This window comes from Morone saxatilis, unplaced genomic scaffold (assembly GCF_004916995.1).
Source record: "Morone saxatilis isolate NCDOM2014 unplaced genomic scaffold, NCSU_SB_2.0 Contig11, whole genome shotgun sequence".
Taxonomy (NCBI): Eukaryota; Metazoa; Chordata; class Actinopteri; family Moronidae; genus Morone; species Morone saxatilis.
Genome location: NW_023339663.1, coordinates 12,770,070 through 12,790,871, shown reverse-complemented (window position 1 = coordinate 12,790,871; position 20,802 = coordinate 12,770,070). Strand labels below are relative to the sequence as shown.

Here is a 20,802-nt window from a genome sequence, read left to right as displayed (position 1 = left end):
ATGTCATTTAACTCATGACACCTCCATAAGGCTCAACAGTAGATTCTGATCTCCATCCAACCTACCGTACACTCATCATACACTGCACCTACACTTAGGCTTAAATATAGCTCCAAACAACTCATGCCATCTTCACTCAAAATCCATCTGCACTCAGCAGTTCCAAAACTGATGACACATGCTTTACATCAAATTTAAAGGCTTAACTTTTTCAGGATGGGTTCATCTGGCATGTATTCAGGGAATTTGGCATCAAAAGTCATTAGCTTAAAAGTATTAGCTTTCACAAACAGCCAAGTCTGTTAATCTGAGTAATTCTTTGCCTAAATGTCCCTACAACATACATTATCTTTTAGGAGAAAGTCAACAGAGCCTTGATTGCTCTCGTTTATACTCCAATTATGCTCTTCATAATATACTGATCCTAAACTGTTTCATAAAATGTTGCAGCAGTAAAAAGGAAAACAAGCTGAAAACTTGGACATGAACTACAATTTGTGGCTCATTTAAATAAAAGTAATCAAAACACTGACAACGGTAAAGCAGTGATACATGCTGAAAGAAATGTAACAGGAACTCAGTTATTTTCATAGTTTGCAGTTTATTCCATTACAGGCAGGGCAGTGAGGGGGAGGGATTAAATACATTCTCATTGTGGGACAGGAGAGGAAGGGAAGCAAACCAGGTAAACATGGACAAGACATAGTTGAATTATTCCTTTCAATATAGACCAATTTGTAAATCTGCCAATAGTTTGAATAAATAACTTTCAGATGAAATATCTTTTTTCTATATGTCAATACTGATATCTTTTAATATAGTCATTATCTCCTTATTGTTATATAGTTTCTACATGACTCTATTGGAATCATTTTTTTTAGACATCTGCATAAATAGTTACACATAGAAGATGGTGCTGTACACATCATGGTGGAAAGTATTATAGTGCTTACCTTCAGCAGTGTTTAGTGTATGACCGGCTGCAAGCAAAGCTACTGAACGTAGGAAATTGCTGGCCCAACCTTGGTGTATTTTGTGAGAGACTACTGGGACTGGCAGCAACATTTGAGTAGTGTCAGACTGTAAACTGGCTGGAACAATCTGCTGTGAGTAACCACAGCAAATCTTATTCCAAATAGAGAGAGTGTGCAGATCACTATGGTGACTCCGGGCATGATGGTGGCGCTGCACCAAAGGTCATTGTGAGCAGGCTGTCACTCTGCAGCATGTCTCACCACTATGAAACGTTTGTAAAAAGAGCATATTGTCACCATGCCATGGCAGAATGTCAAATACTTTTCCACTCGGACAGAAAAAAAGCTGAAATATATAACTCCTTACGTTTGGGAAGGTCTAAAAAGTTCTCCACACTGTCCCAAAAACTGAGATAAAAACCACTGACATCAAACCAATCTGTTGCAAGAGCAATAAGGATAATAATACCATCAAATATAGCAATAAAAGTGATAACAACATTAACGGTAATAAATAATGCAAATTGTGAGCCACCTGTTAACACCCAGAGTGATATGGAAGATCGTATGCCCCATACAGTATTTAGAATTGGCATACGTAATGTTCCAGCCCATTTATTCATTCAGTCCAACCTCAAGGATGTTTCAGATGAACCACATTAAAGGGAAGCAAACACCTTGACGTCCAAGATGACTGAGAGCACCTTGAGAACAAGAGAAATTATATCTTGGGACACTTTTAGAATACACAGTTTGGTCCTGTCTGATGACCTGGGCCTTTAAAAAAAGCCTCTAAAAAGGTTTGAGTTTACATATGCTATCATTTCTGGACATGTTTAGAGCTTATTTACTGTGACTTAATGACAAGACTTGTTCTATACCAGCCATGCTACTCTGAAATGCATTAAGCATGCAGACCCTGACCTGGGCACATTGCTAAGAGCTCTCCAAAGAGGAAAGGTACAGTAGTTATGAGACTAGGACAACTATTAGCAAGTTCATTATTGGTTCAAACCCAAGGTACAGAGGTTGAGATGAAAGCCATGGCAGTGTTTTAAGGTCAGGATGACATCTTTTCTGTGGTGTTGCTGTGTAACAGTCGATATGGGAACCAACAGAATGGCTAGGGAAGGAGATAATGAACTTAGCTTATGTTTAAATAAAGCAATATCCATATACATATACAAAATTACATCTCATAAATACATTTGGCAATACAATTTATTAAATTTTTTGGCAAGGGGGGGAGGGGGGGGGGGATAAATTGAGCAATATAATGATGTGTGCAAGAGTATCCAAATGTCAATCTAAGTGGCTTATTGACAAATTCTCTTTAAAAATAAAGAAAAAAAAACTTCTTCATGCACTATAAAGAGTAACCAAAAGACTCAAAAACATCCATAGGCGTCAGTAATAACTTTGTCACAATCACTACATTTTTAAGACACATGAATTCTTACCAATGTAACACACTTACTCTCTTTCTGAAAGTCAATTCTTTATAGACCTGAGGAACATTTGGTAATGTCTTCTCACCTCTATTGATTGACGAATATGTCCATCTTCACATTCCTGATTTTTAAAAATAAAAATAAAATAAAAGCTGGAGCTGCTGAGGGTGCAGGAAGTTGTACAGTACATCAACCCAGATGATGTGCCTATGCTAACCTCTTCTACAGTGTTTTTGAATCCCTGCTCAGTTAACTGTTCTCCCTTTGATTTTGTTAAGTCAAGGAATTGGTGTAATGCTGACGCGTCCCTACGTGGGTGAGACGACATTGTTTTGGAATGGCATTGTGAAGCTACAGTTTATTTATATTCACCCAAAAGCAGTACAGCCCCCTGGCATGCAGAGAGAGGTATCTTTTTTTTTTCTTAGTCATTGCAATAGTGTGAAAATGCTATAAACAGCGTTCGAGGGAGACACCTGAAGAATGGAAATAGTTTGCGAGTTGGTCCGTCAAGTTCTGTTATTGGATCTCTGATGAGTGACTGCATTCCATCGCATGCATGTACTGTGATATGTTTTAAAATTTTGATGACTGCACCTCTCAATTTAGAGCAAAGGACCATTGGAGTCTTGGCAACACACTACACCATAGACGATAGTGTGTTCTCTTCAGGACAGTGGCATGGGGGAGATGTTCGTAGGGAGTGTATGGCTGGCAGGGCACCCTCACCGGGGGAAAGGTCGTTGAGCTCCTCAGACGACGAGAGAGGGAAGGAGGGTGACAAAGAGATGCCCGAAGAGGGGTCAGCAGATCCAGCAAAAGTGCGTGGGGGCTTTGGGACTAGGTTAGGCTCTAGTGTTGCTCTGGCCAGAAGTTGTTTGTCATCCAACTGCTGTCCATCTCCGAGACATTCACCCTGCCCAAAAGAGCCCCGGCCTGACTCTGACTCCCCGTCGGAAAGCTCCAGAGGCGGTGAGCTGCTGCCGTCCAATCTGAATAGAGAGTCTAAGTACTGGGCAAACTCCAGCACTGCCTGGCTGGGATTCCCATTGGATAGTTGGGGTGGAGGAGTAGAAGCTGCCGGTCTGGTCTCTTCGCTTAACTGGTTCTCTGCTGTGTCCAGCTCCCAATCTTCCTTTTCTCTATCCATTGGTCTAGAACCAATTTGCGGACTGAGGGGAGCATTGGGAGTGCTCCCTGGGCTGTAGACACCAGGCATCTCTTGGTGTTCCCCATCAGGAAGCATTTTTGGGTTGGCGTTAAGCTCTGGTTTGAAAGGCTGAGCCAAGACGCTCTGATTTAGCAGAGCTGGGGAATGGTGTCCACTGTAACGAGGTGTGGCGGGAGAAAGCCGCATGGGGTAATCCGGGGTGGATCTGGATTCCAGTGGGGTAAAGAAGGGCCCAACCTCACCCAGGTGCTCTGGCGTTGCCTGGCAGAGGCAGTCGGCAGCCAGCAGTTCAGTGCGAGAGCTGAGAGACGGGTTCTCCTCTGGGATCGGGGCATCCAAAGGGAACGGGAGGCTACTCAGCATTGGTGAACCCCTTAGCGCAGCCGAGGAGCGCCGGGAATCCAGACTATAGAGGGATTCGGCATCTGAGAGACTCTCCATGACGGCCAGAGGTGCTTTGCGGTCCCTCAGCTCCACTGCCAGGCGCTCCCGTGCGCCACGCAGCACTACAGGCACTGGGGGAGGAGGGCACTCAGAGAAACCATCCAGAGATATTTCAGACTGGGCACATGAACTAGAGGAAAGGAGAAGAAGGGGTTGGAGAGTAGTGACAGGGAAATGAGGGGGGAGGGGATCCAAAACACAAGACAGACGTGAAAAACGGGTCAAAATAACTTACGGAGGGTTAAAGAAGGGCAAAATGGGAACGTGTTAGTATTTAAGTTTAGTATTTCTAGAATCTACAGACTACGTGAACACTAGCAAAACATAACATAGATGGAAGAAAGAACAGAGAAAAGGAGAGACTGGAAGGCCAGGAGTGAATCCTAGTGGCATATATGGTCTTGTATTATCATCCAATACAGGAAAGGTAATATCATTTTCAACCATCACTACCAGGAGTTCACACTGACTTTGGACAGGGGCTAAACCAGAGAGGGCGAGGTGGGAACTGAATACTACCATACGTTGCCCCTGCTCTGTGGTCAGACAGCGTGCATGCGTGCATGAGAGAAGGGAGCACATTATGCAAAATTAGTATTGGCATGCTTTGCTTACCGTAACAATGTTTTTTGTCTTGTTTTTAAACAAACGGAACAGACAGAAATGATGATTTTGAGAAAACAATAAAGTAGCAATTAGTAGCAGTAGTATTGTTTAGTACTGGCTAGATAGTAAAAATTGTCTAATTAAAAATTAGACATGTCCCCATGATTATCCCTACAGTTTAGGAAGAAGTTTGCTCCATTATGTATCAAGTAAGAGGGGGAACTGAATGTACAGAGGATCAAACAAAATGTTTTGTATATTCTTTTAGGCTCCAACACACCCACAGTGGTGCCTGGTGTACTAACCGAACACTACTGTTCCTGCGGTGGTGGGTTGTAGGCGTCGGCTGCTGAGAAGTTGTTGATGCATCCATAAATATGGACTCTGGGTTCAAGTCCACTTCTGTGGGGCTCACCATGATCTTGGCTGCTGACAGCAAAGCAGTTTTCCCTTTGTTGTAGTTCTCCAGCACCTGTCACAAGCACAGAGGTAGACACAGACACATGACTTGACAGATAAAAGGTACGATGAGAGCAAGAGTGGTGGGAAGATGAACAAAATAACAACTGCATACAGAAAGATACAGAAGCTTACAAATGGAAAAAATGTCCTAAATTTAGCTGCTGTATTAAACAAATAAACTTCACTTGCTTATTTCTGCAGACCAAACAAATATACAAACTCTACTGACTTATTTAGTTTCAATGTTTTCTACTCCATTCTCAAAATTATTCATTCACATTTTGCCTTTAAATATATGCCAATTCCACTTCTATGTCAACAGTTTAGATATCTGAATGGATCGATAATCTACTGGCCATCAGTAGTTTGGGAATGTATCGTCAACACAGTCAGTTTTCATCAATAGGTGAATGTCATTTATCAGGTATGTGAAGAATAAATACGAGGTCACATGTTTAGTTACGCATTTGATTCATCCCTGAGAAGATTCTAATGGTTTTCAATGACATTATCCAAGAACCCACTACATCTATATTCAGCTGCAGATATGATTACATCTATTACACTATTAGAGCACACTGTAGTTCAGATAAATGCAAGTGCAATCTAAAGGTGAGTTTACACCTACTCCAACTGACATTAAACACCCACAATGGAGTCATAATGCTTCAGCAAGAACTATGCAAGACCTACAGTACAATAAGGAACAGTAAACCATAAGCTAACTGTGTGTGCAACTCCAAAAACATTCAAGAAAACCCTGTCCCACAAACGCTGTTGTGTTAATGGTTAATGATGCGAGGAGAACAAACACTAACGGCAAATCACATCAACACACAATAACATATATTTGGTTAACTTTAATGAGTAAAACACTTGGTGGAAGCAGAGGACACGAAACAAACCCAAATAAAAACATACAATTCATGTGACAATGGAACATAAAATGTTAAAACTAAATGGAAATGAATGTAAACAAAGATCTTAGAGACACAAGTTCAGGTACGTTAAAAATGGCATTAAACAAACATGTTTATTATGTTTGGGTTATGCAAATGGTTATGGATCACAAATGAAAACATGACAATGTTACATGGGTGAGTGTGACCAGTGATACACGAGGAGATGGTTGCTGCAGGTGATGAACTACAGCAAACATTTGGCACCAGCAATATCAAACATATCACCTGCAGTTGTAGGCACAACCACAAAAACTAAACACTAAAGAAACAGAGCATGACTCTGCAGACTCTGCGCCCAGAGAGATAAATTTATACTTGGACAGTATATATATTATGCATTATGCAATAATGCACTGCAATACAGCCCTACAGCCATAGATTCATATAAAATATATAATTTACGAAAACACATTTTGAAATGCACGATGGAGGACATAAAAATACAATTCCAGTTCTCAGAGTCTTCTTAATGATAGGCCTCCATTGTAGCAACTCAGTAATAATAAGAAATTAGAAATTTGTTAGACTCAGTGAGTAGCAATATTACAGCAGAGCAGTGGAGCTGAGCATAGTACTCCATATTTACACATTTCCCCCCCCCCTTGCTTCTCCCATCTGCTGCTGATGAGTAATTGACAATTCCTTGAAGGGATTATGATTGAGGAAAAGCTAAATATGCTCTTTCAAACAAGGCAAAAAAAGGCAGAAGATATCCAGAGAGAAGAGCTGCAGCTACTGAAAAAAAAGGGGAAAAAAGACAGCCAAGAGGGAAGAAAGAGCAGTTAATGTGGAAGAAATTAGGTTACCATGGAAACTTTGTGAATACAAAAAAAACTTGTTAGCTCAAGGAACAGGGTTAGCAAGTTCATGCCACAACACTTGACCAAATGTAACGTAGCTGTGAGAGGAATGGAAAAGAATGAAGGTTTGATATGAGGAGAGCTGGATGAATCTCATTAACGAGAGAGGGTGCAGGCGGACTCACCATGCAGGATTACTCTACTCTAAGGTTTAAAAGAATTGCATGTACTTGTACTATTATATATGCCATTGACCTGTGATGAGCTATTTAGCAAAAAAACTGACCACATCATCTTGTTGTCGTGTAAACACATCTGTTGCCTGAACTTGTTTTGTCTATTCATCGCATTCTTTTCCCTTTCCTGTTTCCTAGAACGCCTTTTGACGGCATCCAGTGAACTCGTCTGGACTTGAATCCAACCACCAGTTTTATGTGCGAGTGGAAAGAAAGCTAGTAGGAGGTCTTAATGCCAAGAGAGAACGTTTTTCCAGTTTTCCTCAACTGCTATACCAGTTGAGCTGCTCTGCATCCCGGCCTTTCATGGCTTCTTTCAGTGGAGGAAATGGCCGGCTGTCTCCACATCGTCTCCGCTGACTTTTTATATGCGAGTTTTAAGTCAGACAAAAAATATTTTTTAATTAAACTTCACTGTCATGACGTCACAGCATCATCACCATTTAATCACAGGATTAAGGGTAACAATGACAAGCTTATGACAACTAACAATTGATAATCGTGTTGTGCAAAGAGGTTAATGAAGGATAATACTGAGTGTCATAAAGTCTATACAACAGAATCAGAAGAACTGTTTGGCACATTTTGCGAAGAACTAGGTGATGTTACTATCTTGGCAGGAGGATTTTCTATTAGAGTGCAGTTTGACTCCTCAGATGGGATTTCCGAAAGAGGAGCATCTACACAAGGGTGAGAGTTGGGTGGATCTGATTGTGTTTGCGGTGGAATGCATGAATCATCTTCAACTGAAAGCTGAGGGTCAGAAGGACTGTTCAACAGTGGGGGGACAGACACCAAACACAGCTGTGAGGCGGAAGTACAGTCTGACAGAGAAGGAGGAGGAAGAGGAAGAACAGACTCTGCATCTGAAAGAGAGAGAGAAGCAACGACAGTCAAGGGGACAGGGACAGCCTCCGTCTCTGTGAGGGAGACAGTGCAAGACAGGTCTTTGTGTGTGGGAGGGGAGGCATCAGAGGGAAGAGGGCTACAGTTTAATTCTGTTTGTGGGGTTATGAACACAGCGGTACTGCTGGTAGGTTGATTGACTTCCACTTCCTCTGGTTCCAGGCTTTCCTGCTCAGACAGGGGACAAAATGGTTCCAGTACCTGCAGAAACACCAGAGGTATCATACTACAGACTAGGCACAGCAGACGTTCACACACACACACACAATACAGAACCTTAACATCCATCCAGACATATTGACACAGGGACAGCAAACAAACACATAAAACCAAGTCCCAACACATTGTACGTAGAGAGGGACAAACTTACAACTTTAACTCTTCAGCCATAAGACACGTGCAATACCCCAAAGTGGATCCGTCACATGCAAACATACACATTAATACCCGGCAATCTAAGGAGATGTTCAGCGCTCGTGATTCATAAACTCACTAAGACCAGAGGACACCATACAACCAACCCGGAGTGAACAGTTTGCATGCTTTGAAACTGGAGCAATGTGAAGAGAAAAAAAAGGAGTGGTAAGTTGTAGGTTAATGGATCACATGCATACATTGACCTTATATAAACAGTACTCAGATTTAACCCTCGAAATCTCTCAAAAATTATTTTAACTGAACACTTACGGGGCATACCACTGAAAACCCAAAGACTTTCTAGTGTGTTTTTAACAGCAGAACAAAATAAATCACTGCAATGTATTTGATGAATGTATTTATGATTGCTGCAATGTGTAATCCTGAGAGAGATGATAAATGCATCACTCATCTTCAAATTAATTTTCTTTAAAAATGTTCTTTGCCAGGCATAAATGACAGAAGACCTTTCCTTCTATTACAACGTTGTTCTAGAAAAACACATTTATATGTGGCTAGATAACTACTGGAAGTTTTTACAACATATAAATGGATTAGTATTACATCTAGGACTTGTTGGTTTTTCCACACTTCTCTAGTCCACCGTGGAGCTGACTACAGTCATTTAATGTAGGCAGAGTTATTAATCACAGCACGACAGAGAGTGAAACATCAGCAATTATGTTGTAAAATCTGTAATCTTGTAAAAGAAGAAGGGATTTAACAAAGATGGGCACTATCTCCAGAAAGATTGTATTACAACTGAAACCAGTGATCTCTAGCTTTAGTTAAAAATGTCTAAATTAGTTTCTATGTCACACAGTATAAGATGTTATTTTTAAAAAGTGGTATCCCCCTTTATGAACAATTGTTAAAAGTATTTGTGAATGCATCTGTATTTTTTCACATATTCGTCATCCATCAATTAAATTATCCAGTGTTGGAAAATTAGGAACAACAATTAAAAACCATTTCACCACCATTTTAAATTCATCTGCATGCGCACAGATAAAACCGACCTTGTTTAGACCCTCTATCACCATGTGGGGCATGTGCTCATTAAGCATGGCGGGCGATATGATGACCTCATCAAAGGCCTTGTTGTCCCCCCACAGAGCTGAGTAGGTGGGCTCCTCCTGGCCACAGCTACAAAGAGGGAGAAGAGAGAGCCTGTCAATCATGGTGAAAGACAAAGTGAACACACATGTTGATTTAGCAGCAGCCTGCCTCTGTATCCTTCACTTACAATACAGTACAGTACATGTGGGAGAAGCACAATCTAGGCTATCACACCATTTAGAGGAATAGTTTGTGACAGACTTTACAAATGAGCTCATTTTAGAAAACAGGGCAGACACATAAGATGGGGCAAAAAGCTACTATAGAATGACAAAATGAGGAAGAACAAATAACTAAAAAGTCTGTTTTTTATTCCATTATCAGACATAGCAAACAGATGGGGTGATCTTCTTGTGAGTGTTTGGAGAACATGGCCAAACCATTGCTGTCTCGTGGTTTTGCACCAGCTTGCAGAGGGTGGTTAAAGATTGCAAAGCTACTTGCTTCTGTGTAATGGCTAGACACACACAGCAGCAGTGAACTACCACAGGCCAGAGATCAGATTGTTGCACCTTCAATCGACTTCCTTTGAGGTAATTGGCTTCCAGTGGTGGTCCGCAATACAACCATCAGCTACAACAGGGTTATCTAACCTGACAGGTGAATAAAGATAACAAAATTTCCTTTCTTCCAGATGTTTAACAACTGCTATTGCTATCTCATATCAGAGACATATAGAATGACAACCACCTGTTATAAGATCACTGAAATGTATTCTGGCCTTGGATTGACGTGTGTTTGATAGCAGTGTCTAACAGAATTTGGATCAAAATGTTATTATCTTTAAACAGTAATGCTACTGATTTGTGTTTTACCTTTCCAAATAACCTCACAATGTACCACATTAAACCTGTGTGGAGAAAACAGGTAGAAGAGGCAGGAAGATTATAAAATAAAATGTGATATTAGATTGCAGAGTGCAGATAGAAGAACAGGAGAGTGCCTCGTGATACAGTAAACCCACACTGTCCAAAGTATGCAGTGTATACCTTTTCCCAGTGAGCTGCCAGTTCTTTTATGTCACAGGTGTGAAACAAATATAAATATTTGCTTTCAACAACACAACACAATTGATCTCACTTCTTCAGAAAACGGAGAGTTAAAAGAGAAACCGTGAAGAACAACAGCTTTTAAATCAATTTCTCACCATGTCTCTGGAGGATGGTTGTGCACCACATGGATGATCTTGCCAGGAGGGTAGAGGGGGGTGGAGGCTGAAAGGGCAATGCTGAGGTCACTGGGGTGGAGCCACAGGCGACTGCTGGGGGGCGCTGCTGGCTGAGACTGAGGATCATCGTCCTCTAGTGGAAGCTCTGATTTCGGGATGCATTTGGTGCCTCCCGCAATGATCCTCCACTGTTGCAAAGAAAAATGCATTTAGGTTATGCAACATCTGAATCTAAATTTATCTTCTGTATATATGTATGTTTGTTTGTATGTGTTACTAAATGATGCTTTAATTACAGCAGAGATACTGTTACTGCAGTGTTCTGAGAAGCTGTTTGGAAACCTGTAGTTTATTCTAATCAAGCACTGCAAAAAGAGTGTGCTGCTACTGGATTTTGATAACGCAAATATTTTGTGAATCTGATAACCATTTAATCATTCATTAGTATTTGTACAGTAGAAATATGTTTTTTGTCCATTACAAAGCATTCCCGCAAATTACTGCAAGACCAGGGGATAGCATATTGTGAAAGTTTCTTATATCTTTCATTTTTATGTTTTCTAATTGACTGTCATCTTCTACAGTGTCAAGAGATTGAGTCACCTTTGGCTTGTTACTTTTCTGTAAGACTTCCAGAAGGTGGCGTCGAAAACCCTCCAGTTGTGACAGGCCAAGTCTAGGAGAGACCAGATGCAGTTATGTCTATCGTAGTAATACTGCAGCAAAGTGAAGTTAACCACAGTAGACTGGATACAGTAGAAAAAAATACCTTGGTACCAGGTCTTTTCCTAATACCACAGATGTGACAAACTCTTTGGAGTACTCCATGGCATCCCCACTGGGTAAATAAAAGAAAAAATTTAATTATGTCAACAGGAAATGTGGAGAGGTTTAAGGGTGTGACCTGAGAGGAGACTAAGTTTGCTGCACACACTTCATACAAACATTTGTTTTAATCCAAAGTTATTCAAAACAACCAAAGCAAATAATGGTATGTAAGACACTGTTCTACAAACATCTAGGGAATCAATATCTGACCATATCCACAGGGAATGATACAATACTGGAAATGATGAGAAAAAGAGAAAATTAAAAGAAGAAGTGGAACATTTTCTCATTTGCCTGTGTCACAACATAAACAGATGCAACCAACAGCAAGCTCATTTCCACATTTGATCTGTATGTGAACTTATTTCCAAAAAAAGGGGGCATGATCAAGGGTGCCTGGAAAAAAGGTTTAGGCGTTAATGTTTTCTGAATGGGGCAATCAAGGAAGGAATTAAGGAACGTACTTGAACACAAAAAAAAAAGTATCAAAGCTTTTGCCATGGGTAATGGCTCTTGATTGATGTATATGGGAGAGAGTAAGCAGCACAGTGTAATTATACAATAACAGCGACTGTCAATGAAAGGAAAAAGGTTGCCTGGTCTGATGAATCGAGGTTGCAACTGTACCACTACATTACAGTCAGGTGGTGGAATGTAATGGATAATTTGGGGCATTCATAATGCATTCAGGGCTGGCATTAATAACTATAGATTTAAATTTTTTATGTCAGAGTATACCTTAACATCATAGCATACAATGTTCATCATTTGTAGCTAGTGTGCACCCACATGAAGAAGGGCATTTTCAGTAGAATAGTGCTCTCTGTCTTGTAGAACTGTAGGAACATTCAGGTGAAAGGCTGTTCCTCGTCAGCCACAATCAGACTTTTGAGATAAAAAAGATTCAGCATATTCTATACATATAAAGATGGGTGACAAATTAAAGGAAAAACCTATATTAAGTGGTTACTATGAGAGCTTCAGTACTCTTTGGCATATATTCTACAATCTCTCAAACTCTACTGGAGCAGTGAAATGCCATTTTTTAAAAATATATTCCTTTCTTTTTTCATCTGATGATAGATCCGATTATAGTGGTGGAGAGGGTTGTATAGGTGTTCAATAGGTTGAGATCTGGTGACTGTGAAAACGATAACATACAACATAATTTGCATACTTAAACCCTTTAGTGACCCCTTGTGTCCTGTATGGAAGCATCTGAATTTATTATACATGTATTGCTTATTTTGTGACCCATCTTGTATCGTCTGAACAAAGTATGATAAATTACCTTGTCTTAACTTCAATGAAACACCAAAAGGTGCACTGCAGCATTTAGTAATCTCTTGGTAGCGACTCTTTTCAAGCATGATTTGCATAGCAAACAGTTAACTACTGCAGCCAGCTGTATGGCAGGGTGTTGGATAGTGTTCAAGTGTAGACAGACAAAATGCTAATGAACTCCACTGGACCAAAAATAAAAAACCATAAAAGAGAACAAAAAAAAAAGGCAAATGAAAGTGAAAACTACAGGTTGTGGGTACACGTTTCAAACACTTTTCCGGTATCTTGTAAATTACAACACCTGGGTTTTTCCTAAACGTACGATTCATTTTGCAAACCAATTCTGTGTGACACTTCGGATAGTCTCCTTTCTGACTGATCTAATAGTTGAAAAAAACTTGTTTTTAAATAAATCAATATGTTTTGGCTCTATGGCCCTCCTTCCAACCTGGCTGTCTGACTGGTCTGTCACTGCTTGGCTATGTCATGAAACAATGTGAACATAAATATCTAGAATAATTTTAGTATTACAATTCACTTATTATGAAATTATTTTAGGATTACGATCATTGTGTGAAATATTTTGGTGGTGACTTCTAGCTACCTTTGTTGCATTTTGCACATTTGTTGTTCATACCCTGCCCCCTCTCTTCCCTCATTTCCCGTCTGCCTCTACTGTCAAATGAAGTAAAAAAATTTAAAATTAAAACGTACGCCACACTAATCACACTGTCGTGTTTAATCTCCAGCATAAACACTGCAGGGACCATTTCTTAGGAACTGAAAATTCTCATCTGTATGGAGCAACAATATTTATATAGGTCTGGTATAATTCTTAGGTTTAGCAGTGCTGGTATTGAACAACAGCTACAAATTCAGGTCTTAAGTAAACAGTGGTGGCCAGGGTTTAACCTGTGACAGCAGTCTGGTATGAAACAGTTAAACTTACGTGTAATTTATAAACATAAACATGGGATTTATGTGTGGAACTGGCAAAGAGTTTAATAACTCACAGTGTACTCCAACAGAATGACTGATTGAATAGTCTTTTGTATATCGGATACTATAAACACATTGACTCACCTAAGAAGGCCACCAGGTGGAGAGTAAGAGTAGCAGTGAAGTGTGGGGTACTGAGGTCTCAGCAGGAAGGAGAGGATAGCAGCAGTGCCTGCACCAAGAGAGTGCCCGACTATCACCAGCCCATAGTGCATGGTGCCCTTGTTCTGTGAGACACAGAGTCATTACATTACAGCACACTTGTGTGTCACCCCAGCGAAGATAATCACTTCAACAAATTACTTATACTGCTAATTGTAGAATTATTTGTATACTGTAGGGTAAGTGTGGTTAATTTAATAAAAAGGAATAAAGTTTAGATCTGCTCTATTTGAAAAGTATCCTGAGAAAACGTCTGTTATTATTTGGTGCAATACAAATTAAATTGAATTTAAGAAGATTGAATTAATACAAATTCCCAGTGCAAATTACAGAAAATTATCATTATTGAGCACCATTCTTTATAAAGTATACTGAGACGTGTACCAAATCTCTTCCAAAGGCTTGTGACAAGATCATTTCCTGCTCCAGTTTCTTCTTAATGTATTCTGCTGAGTAAACCATCCCCTGAGAGTGGAAAGAAAGAGAAGTCAGTAGAGGGGAAGATGGCAAGTGAGAAAGAAATATGGACAGGAAGTCTGCACCATTAATCTCTTATTAAAAATATCCACTGCAATTACTCTCCTATTAACAACTGAAATGACCTTTGGAGTCTGGGATTATGTTACTTGTTGAAACTGCACTATGGAGAACAAAGAAACTCAGAGGAGGCTGTACAGTGGAGCATACTGTGGGTAATGTAGGTGAGCGATTTAAAACAGTAATGTCTGACCTTGTGGCCAAGCCAGGTCCCGTGTTGCTCCTCTACAGGCAAACGTTCAGAATCTCCCGTTAGATCCGTCAAGGCGTCCTGACACACACAAGACACATTTTTAAAAAATTCTACAAAAGACAGTCTAAGGCAGAGAACAAAAGTGAGTGAAATTTAATAATAATAATAAAATAAATAAAAAATAATAAAAGTGCACAGATCAGGCACATGAATTAAAAGCACCATTCATAACCAAATGAATTGAATTGAATGAATTTGACTATTTGTTCTATTGCATTAACTCTACCTAAGGGGCTGCGCCAAGAACTATAACATGACAAAATAATGGTATATGCTCATGTCAGTCGTACCTGCATTCTGATTTGCTACATACATAAACTGGCTGTTTTGACTGATTAGGAGCTAAGCAACAGAGATCAATGGGATGAGTAGTTATTGTCCTCTCAAAAGACATTTGGCCTTTATAATAAGGCTATGATTCAATTCTTAGCTGTTGGTTCAGTTCAGGTATTAAAATACAACAGGATTTTTCTCATATTCCTATGTAAAAAAACTGGATAGTACATTTATTTCTAAAAGTGGAAAGTCACGTTTCTGCTCTATGCATGAAGGGTGTAGGAGTTTGAGAACACTGCATTCAACTATGAGAACTTCACCTGCTCTGTAGGTGTTGGTGGTCTGAGGTACGGATGGAAACAAGGTCAGCTAATGTTTAGATAGAGATTGAAATATTACTGTAAACACAAGACGAGAAAGCTAAAATTCACCTTTGGTGATAGGGTTCCTCTGATACTGATGACAACCTTCTTTTTTGCATGATCCACTGCCACAAAAAACGGAGTCTCATAAACCTGGGAGATGCAGAATGGACAGTAAACAGTGGTGAGATAGTGAGAGGAAGAGGAGGAGGACGAGGAGGAGGAGGCAAATACTACTGCATCATAGTTCCACTTTCATCCCAGCAAACTGAACACTTCTTAAGTATTCGTCATCAAACCTTTCTCCACTTGGCTCAGTACACAGTCATATAAGTCACTTCATGAGAGAGATTTATATATGGAAACTCACGTTAACCTCACTAAGAACTTCTCTGCTTTAGAAATCGTCAACATCGTGGCTCAAGTGCTAGTGTGAAGGCTATGGAAATTCTACATAAAAACTAAAAAAAGACAGTTAATTAAATATCTAATGTCATAAGGAAACTATTACAACAATTATTTCATTTACTGTCTGAGCTTGTTTCATTTGAAAGGATTAATTGGGAATATAAGTGCCCATTTGGATGGGAAAGTGATTGGAATGAAATTATGTTGACTTTCAAAGCTACACTTACAGTGGGTTAAACTGTAACTAAGTTTTTTTGATGACTTCAACCACTACACTTTATCTTTGTTTGACAACTTGGGACTTTTTGTATTTGTAACCATCATGCCAATCAGTTCAATCAGCCATTTTTACTCAGCAACTTATTGCCTTAACATTGGGATGCAGCAGTTTTACTACATAGAGCTATCAAACAAAAGTGAACAAGGGAACGCCCAGGCAGTGACTAATCATACAAGTCTCCAACATTACCTACTGTACCAACTCACCAGAGAGTGAAACCAAACTGTATGAAAAATGCTTGCCCCCGTCTACACAGGAGAGAGATTTCCTCCAAATCATCTCAACTGGAATTTAGTTTGACAAGAGAACTGAGTAAATTACTCAGTATAATATTGTCATGACTGTGGACAACATACCGAAAGCCTGCATCATATTTTGTGACCAGAAATGTACTTATATATATATAGGCCCCTCAAAGTCAGACACTCTCCCCTCTTCGGCTGACCTTAAGATTCAGCCCATGATGATCACAAACAGCCTTGGCGCAGTACAACACCTACTGACAACACACTTGACTTACTGCCGAGGATGTGGACACGGCAACTTGGCTCCCCATATCTCAACAACTAAACTGGTGCATAAAGTGTTATCAAAACAGATACAAATGATGGCCAAAACTACAAAATAAAGCTACTGAATGATCAGGCTGGGTTCTAGTTTGTGGATGTGCAATGCACAGCTGCCCTGTGTTAAGTGATCTTTGATTTGCATGTCTATTTTGCAAGCACAGCATCATATGTTGGGTTCTGGGGCAGAACTGCCTTAAAAGGCATAATTTACATGTAATTGAGTGTATTTTGCAAAGAGTAATGAGCATTAACGTTAAAAACAAAAGGATGGGCAAATGAAAACATTTTCCTGGCACTTCTCCACACAAAGGAAGTAAAGTGCAAACACCTCTGACTGCTTGTTAGCTGGCTGTCGGAGTACTCACAGCATCGTGGCAGGAAGTGTAGACAATGTGAACCTGCTTGAGGTCCCTGTCCAGGAAGTGTCTGCGTATGGCAAGGACATTACAGCCGCAACAATTGTCCTCCTCCACTGTCACAGACTGAGACAACCGAGAGCCAGACACTGATGTACAGCTGGGATGCGAGAGAGAAAGAAAACAGGAAACACAGAGACAAAAAAAAATTAATAAATGGCAGATTTTTTGCAAAAATGTAGGTCAAATGAGAAATACAGTAAACAGTTAAGATTACAGAGCTATAATCTAATATCCTAATGCAGGAAATCTGGATGAAAATATGTGATTAATTCAACGCTCCTAGTGTTAGGGAGTCTGACTAGAGTGGTATTGTCTCAGTGGATTACCACTTGGCAAGTGTTGACGCATGTGAAATTTGATCTGCACTGAAGAGGCTCAAGAGACACAGAAGGCAAATAGATCAAAACTGTGCGGGAGTATGTTTGAGTGCTTACGGGCAGGAGCTGGCAAGGCGGCACAGCCCACAGGCAGGCTTCCTCATTAGGTACATGGGCCAACCATATGCAGCCAGGGCAAAGAGCATGTAATAACACACATCCTTGTACATGTTCATCTCGGTCTGGAAGAAAGAAAGGCAGACAGACGGACGCACACATGTGTCAGGACAACTGAAGAATTCAGAAATGCTTAGATACTCAAATATGTAATGTATTTTAGATAAATACATCATCAGTTCTCATCAAATCAACTGGTGGCTCTGGTTCAATACCATGGTTTTTATATTTGTGAAATATAAACTAAACTAAACTATGAACTTACTTGTCATTGTCATATTGTAATTTGTGTCTATTGTTTGCCATCATTTATTTGACTTTAAGCAAATAAAATTCTTTCTAAGAGCCTGAGCTAAAATGCATGTTGTATTTTTGTATTTCATTGTTAGCTTATTTTCTAAACATTTTAACTTTCACAACAGTCCACTGTTTGTGTGGTTTAGCATGTGACATAAACACTAATCAACCATGACTTTGTCAGTTCATCACACAGAGAGAAACTCACCGAGTTCTTAAGGTCCAGGTATCTAGTATTACGAGTGACAGGCATTCCAGATAAGAAGGCTAAAATGTCATTGTTGGCCTTAGGAAGAGAAAACAGAATAAAGGAAGTTATTTTCATTACAGCACATTCCTACAAAAGCACAAAAATAGATACATTAACATATTTCTTTACAGACAGTAATACCTGGTCCAGGATAGAAGATCTCTTAGACCTCTGTCTCTGGCGCAGAAGTACCAGGCCAGCAATAATATCACTAGGCACAATATCCAGGTCTCTGAAGAACTCTGCAAAAAGGCTGGCCACTTCTGAATACGCATCCTGGACAGGAGAGCAGCAGACATCAGGACATGGTGGTAAAGCACAGTAAAAAAACAGGATTGGACTATAGGAGATTTGCCACAAAATAGACATAATCATCAACCTTTATACTGCCCATTCTCCCAACCCCAACTGCAGTTTTGTAGGATTATAAATTAGGTAGCATAGCTTCAGCCCAAAGGTGAGACCACTTTGTTTTCTCAAATTTACTAGCAATATTATTTGCCAAAAAAATCTTGTTTATTACTGTAAATACAAACTGGGACACCACATTACATTGGATTGTTGTCTAAAAGCTGATTGCAATCTTACTTTCATGACTTTTCTGTAGACAGTTCTGCAGTCTAGTCTAGTGAAGGGTAGTTCCTGAAAGTTCTGCGACTACATAGTCATAGAAATTGTGCTTTACTTTTTTTTGCAGACAGCTTGTAAATTGATTTAGCCAGAAATAATATAATTTTTTACATTCAGATTTTATTTGACATTCTTTATGTTGCCAGTAAGTAGCTGAGCAATGAGCTCCTTTGTGTCACAGTCTTGATTCATCCTGTCAGGGCTTATTTTAATGACTAGCTCAATGGACGTTATGCCTGACATATTTCTGGTTTCACTCCTTTCGGTTTTTACTTTCAGCGGAGAGAGGAAACGAATAAGTGTCTGTTGTGACTCACGGATTGTGTATCCTGGGCTCTTGTGCAGCACATGAAGAATTTTAGTCTCCTGCTCCAGCTGCTGGCTTGGCCTTCCTCTAGCCTGTGTCTAATGGGTAAAGTAAAGAACAGTATTAAGATGGATGCTGTGTTTGGTTGGTTTTGTGTCAAACAATGTAGAGAGAGAAAAAAAAAAGAGAAAACTTGAGAATCTAAGAGCCTGTTAATACCTGAGTGTGTACGTAGTGAGGTTGCGCTGACGCCGACGGGTGGCTTTCAGTTTGACAAAAGTCCGACCCGTAGGATCAAAGGTGCACATGAGGGTAATGCAAACGCTGAATATCACTAGCCAGTTGCATGCAACAATCCCTGCAGAAAATATTCAAACATTATTCACATTCAAGCATAACAAACCTCTTTCAACTTAAATTGTCCATTGCCATTCTCCTGTATATACTCTTTCACTCACCCAAAGCCAGGTTTTTGGCAGTGACATCAGAGCATGGCTGGTAATACTGGACAAGCCAGGCAATTCCTACCACAGCATATACTAGCTCGACCAGCAGAATAGCTAGAGAGAGAAAGAGAGCAAAAGAGAGTGAGGGAGTGAGGAGAATAATGATCAATATCTGCCCAATTAATATAAACGGTGTTTAAATCTTAACTTGGAAACCACAAGTAATCCTTGCAACCACCTCTAATTCTCACAAGCATCAAGAGGTAATCCTGTTTAAAAGATAAAAGAAGAACGTTTCTTACCTAGTCGTATATAGAGGACGTACTGCACAGCTTCCCTGGGCTGTGTGTACAGAATGCTGCCTCTCATGCTCAACCACATGATGGCGCTCTCACAGATGAGGCAGCTGACCAGGATGCCCAGGTACCCTCTGCCATGGTCTACCAACGTTACAGAACAGGACTGATCTGAGCCATACGGGAGGCCGAACAGAACCACGGAGAGAACCACCAACCTGAAGGTGAAGATACACTGACAGATTAAAAATCAAGTGTTTATATGCAAAAAGAAATTAATATAGTCTTAGAAACTCACCAGACGCAGTGCAATAGAAACAGGAAGAGGGCGGGCAGCACCAGGTCATCACTGCCAACTGACCAGCGCCGCCGAAACATCACCATGCCAGGCATCACTGCCCTGTGGGGAGACCGAAGGGAGATCGAAAACTTCAGGGACATCCTTTGTCTGAAAAGTTATTATGCCTCGATTCTCCACAGGTATATGTCCTACATACTGTACATCATGATCTCACAATATGTCAAGCTTCAAACAACTAAAGAAGGACAAACCAATGATGAACGAACATGCAGAACACTTATACTAGCATGGATGCGTCAACAGGTCAGACCACGCTCAAAGCTCGGAATCATTAGCACAAAAATTGTAGTGATTTACTTTGTGTTTCTTCAAAACTCTATATCAAAACAGAGAGGGCTGCAGGGATTATAACGGAAATAGACATGCACCGAGGAGATGAGTGAAAGATAACGGTAGGAGCAGAAGATGAGACTAAGCGGGTGGAGGGATGCAGAGAAAATGAACAAAAGGAGGGGAACTAGCTTTAAAATTTGATGGCACCACGCTGGTTATGGCCACGTGAAAAAGCAAATTTTACATCACTCTGTCCATTCTCTTTCTGAAAAAGCATTGTGAGTTCACACAAGTTGCCTCTGGGCGAAAATGAAATGAACTGTAAAAGGCATGGTAGAGAGGAAACAGTAGGGAG

General features: G+C 40.2%; 1 protein-coding gene across 1 annotated transcript; it reads right to left on the bottom strand.

Moving 5' to 3' along the window:
• Positions 1-602: 602 nt before the first annotated feature.
• On the bottom strand, positions 603-20,210 carry dagla (diacylglycerol lipase, alpha). The gene is made up of 19 exons (XM_035652395.1): positions 20,112-20,210; positions 19,820-20,031; positions 19,530-19,631; positions 19,291-19,429; positions 19,082-19,169; positions 18,276-18,410; positions 18,093-18,170; positions 17,528-17,652; positions 17,040-17,190; positions 15,487-15,570; positions 14,720-14,797; positions 14,374-14,454; positions 13,912-14,054; positions 11,486-11,554; positions 11,320-11,392; positions 10,696-10,904; positions 9,449-9,575; positions 4,952-5,118; positions 603-4,170 (listed from the first exon to the last, which is right to left on the bottom strand). The coding sequence occupies exons 1-19, from the start codon at positions 20,204-20,206 to the stop codon at positions 3,066-3,068; spliced, it is 3,261 nt and encodes a 1,086-aa protein (XP_035508288.1). The 5' UTR covers positions 20,207-20,210; the 3' UTR covers positions 603-3,065.
• Between the last annotated feature and the right edge of the window lie 592 nt (positions 20,211-20,802).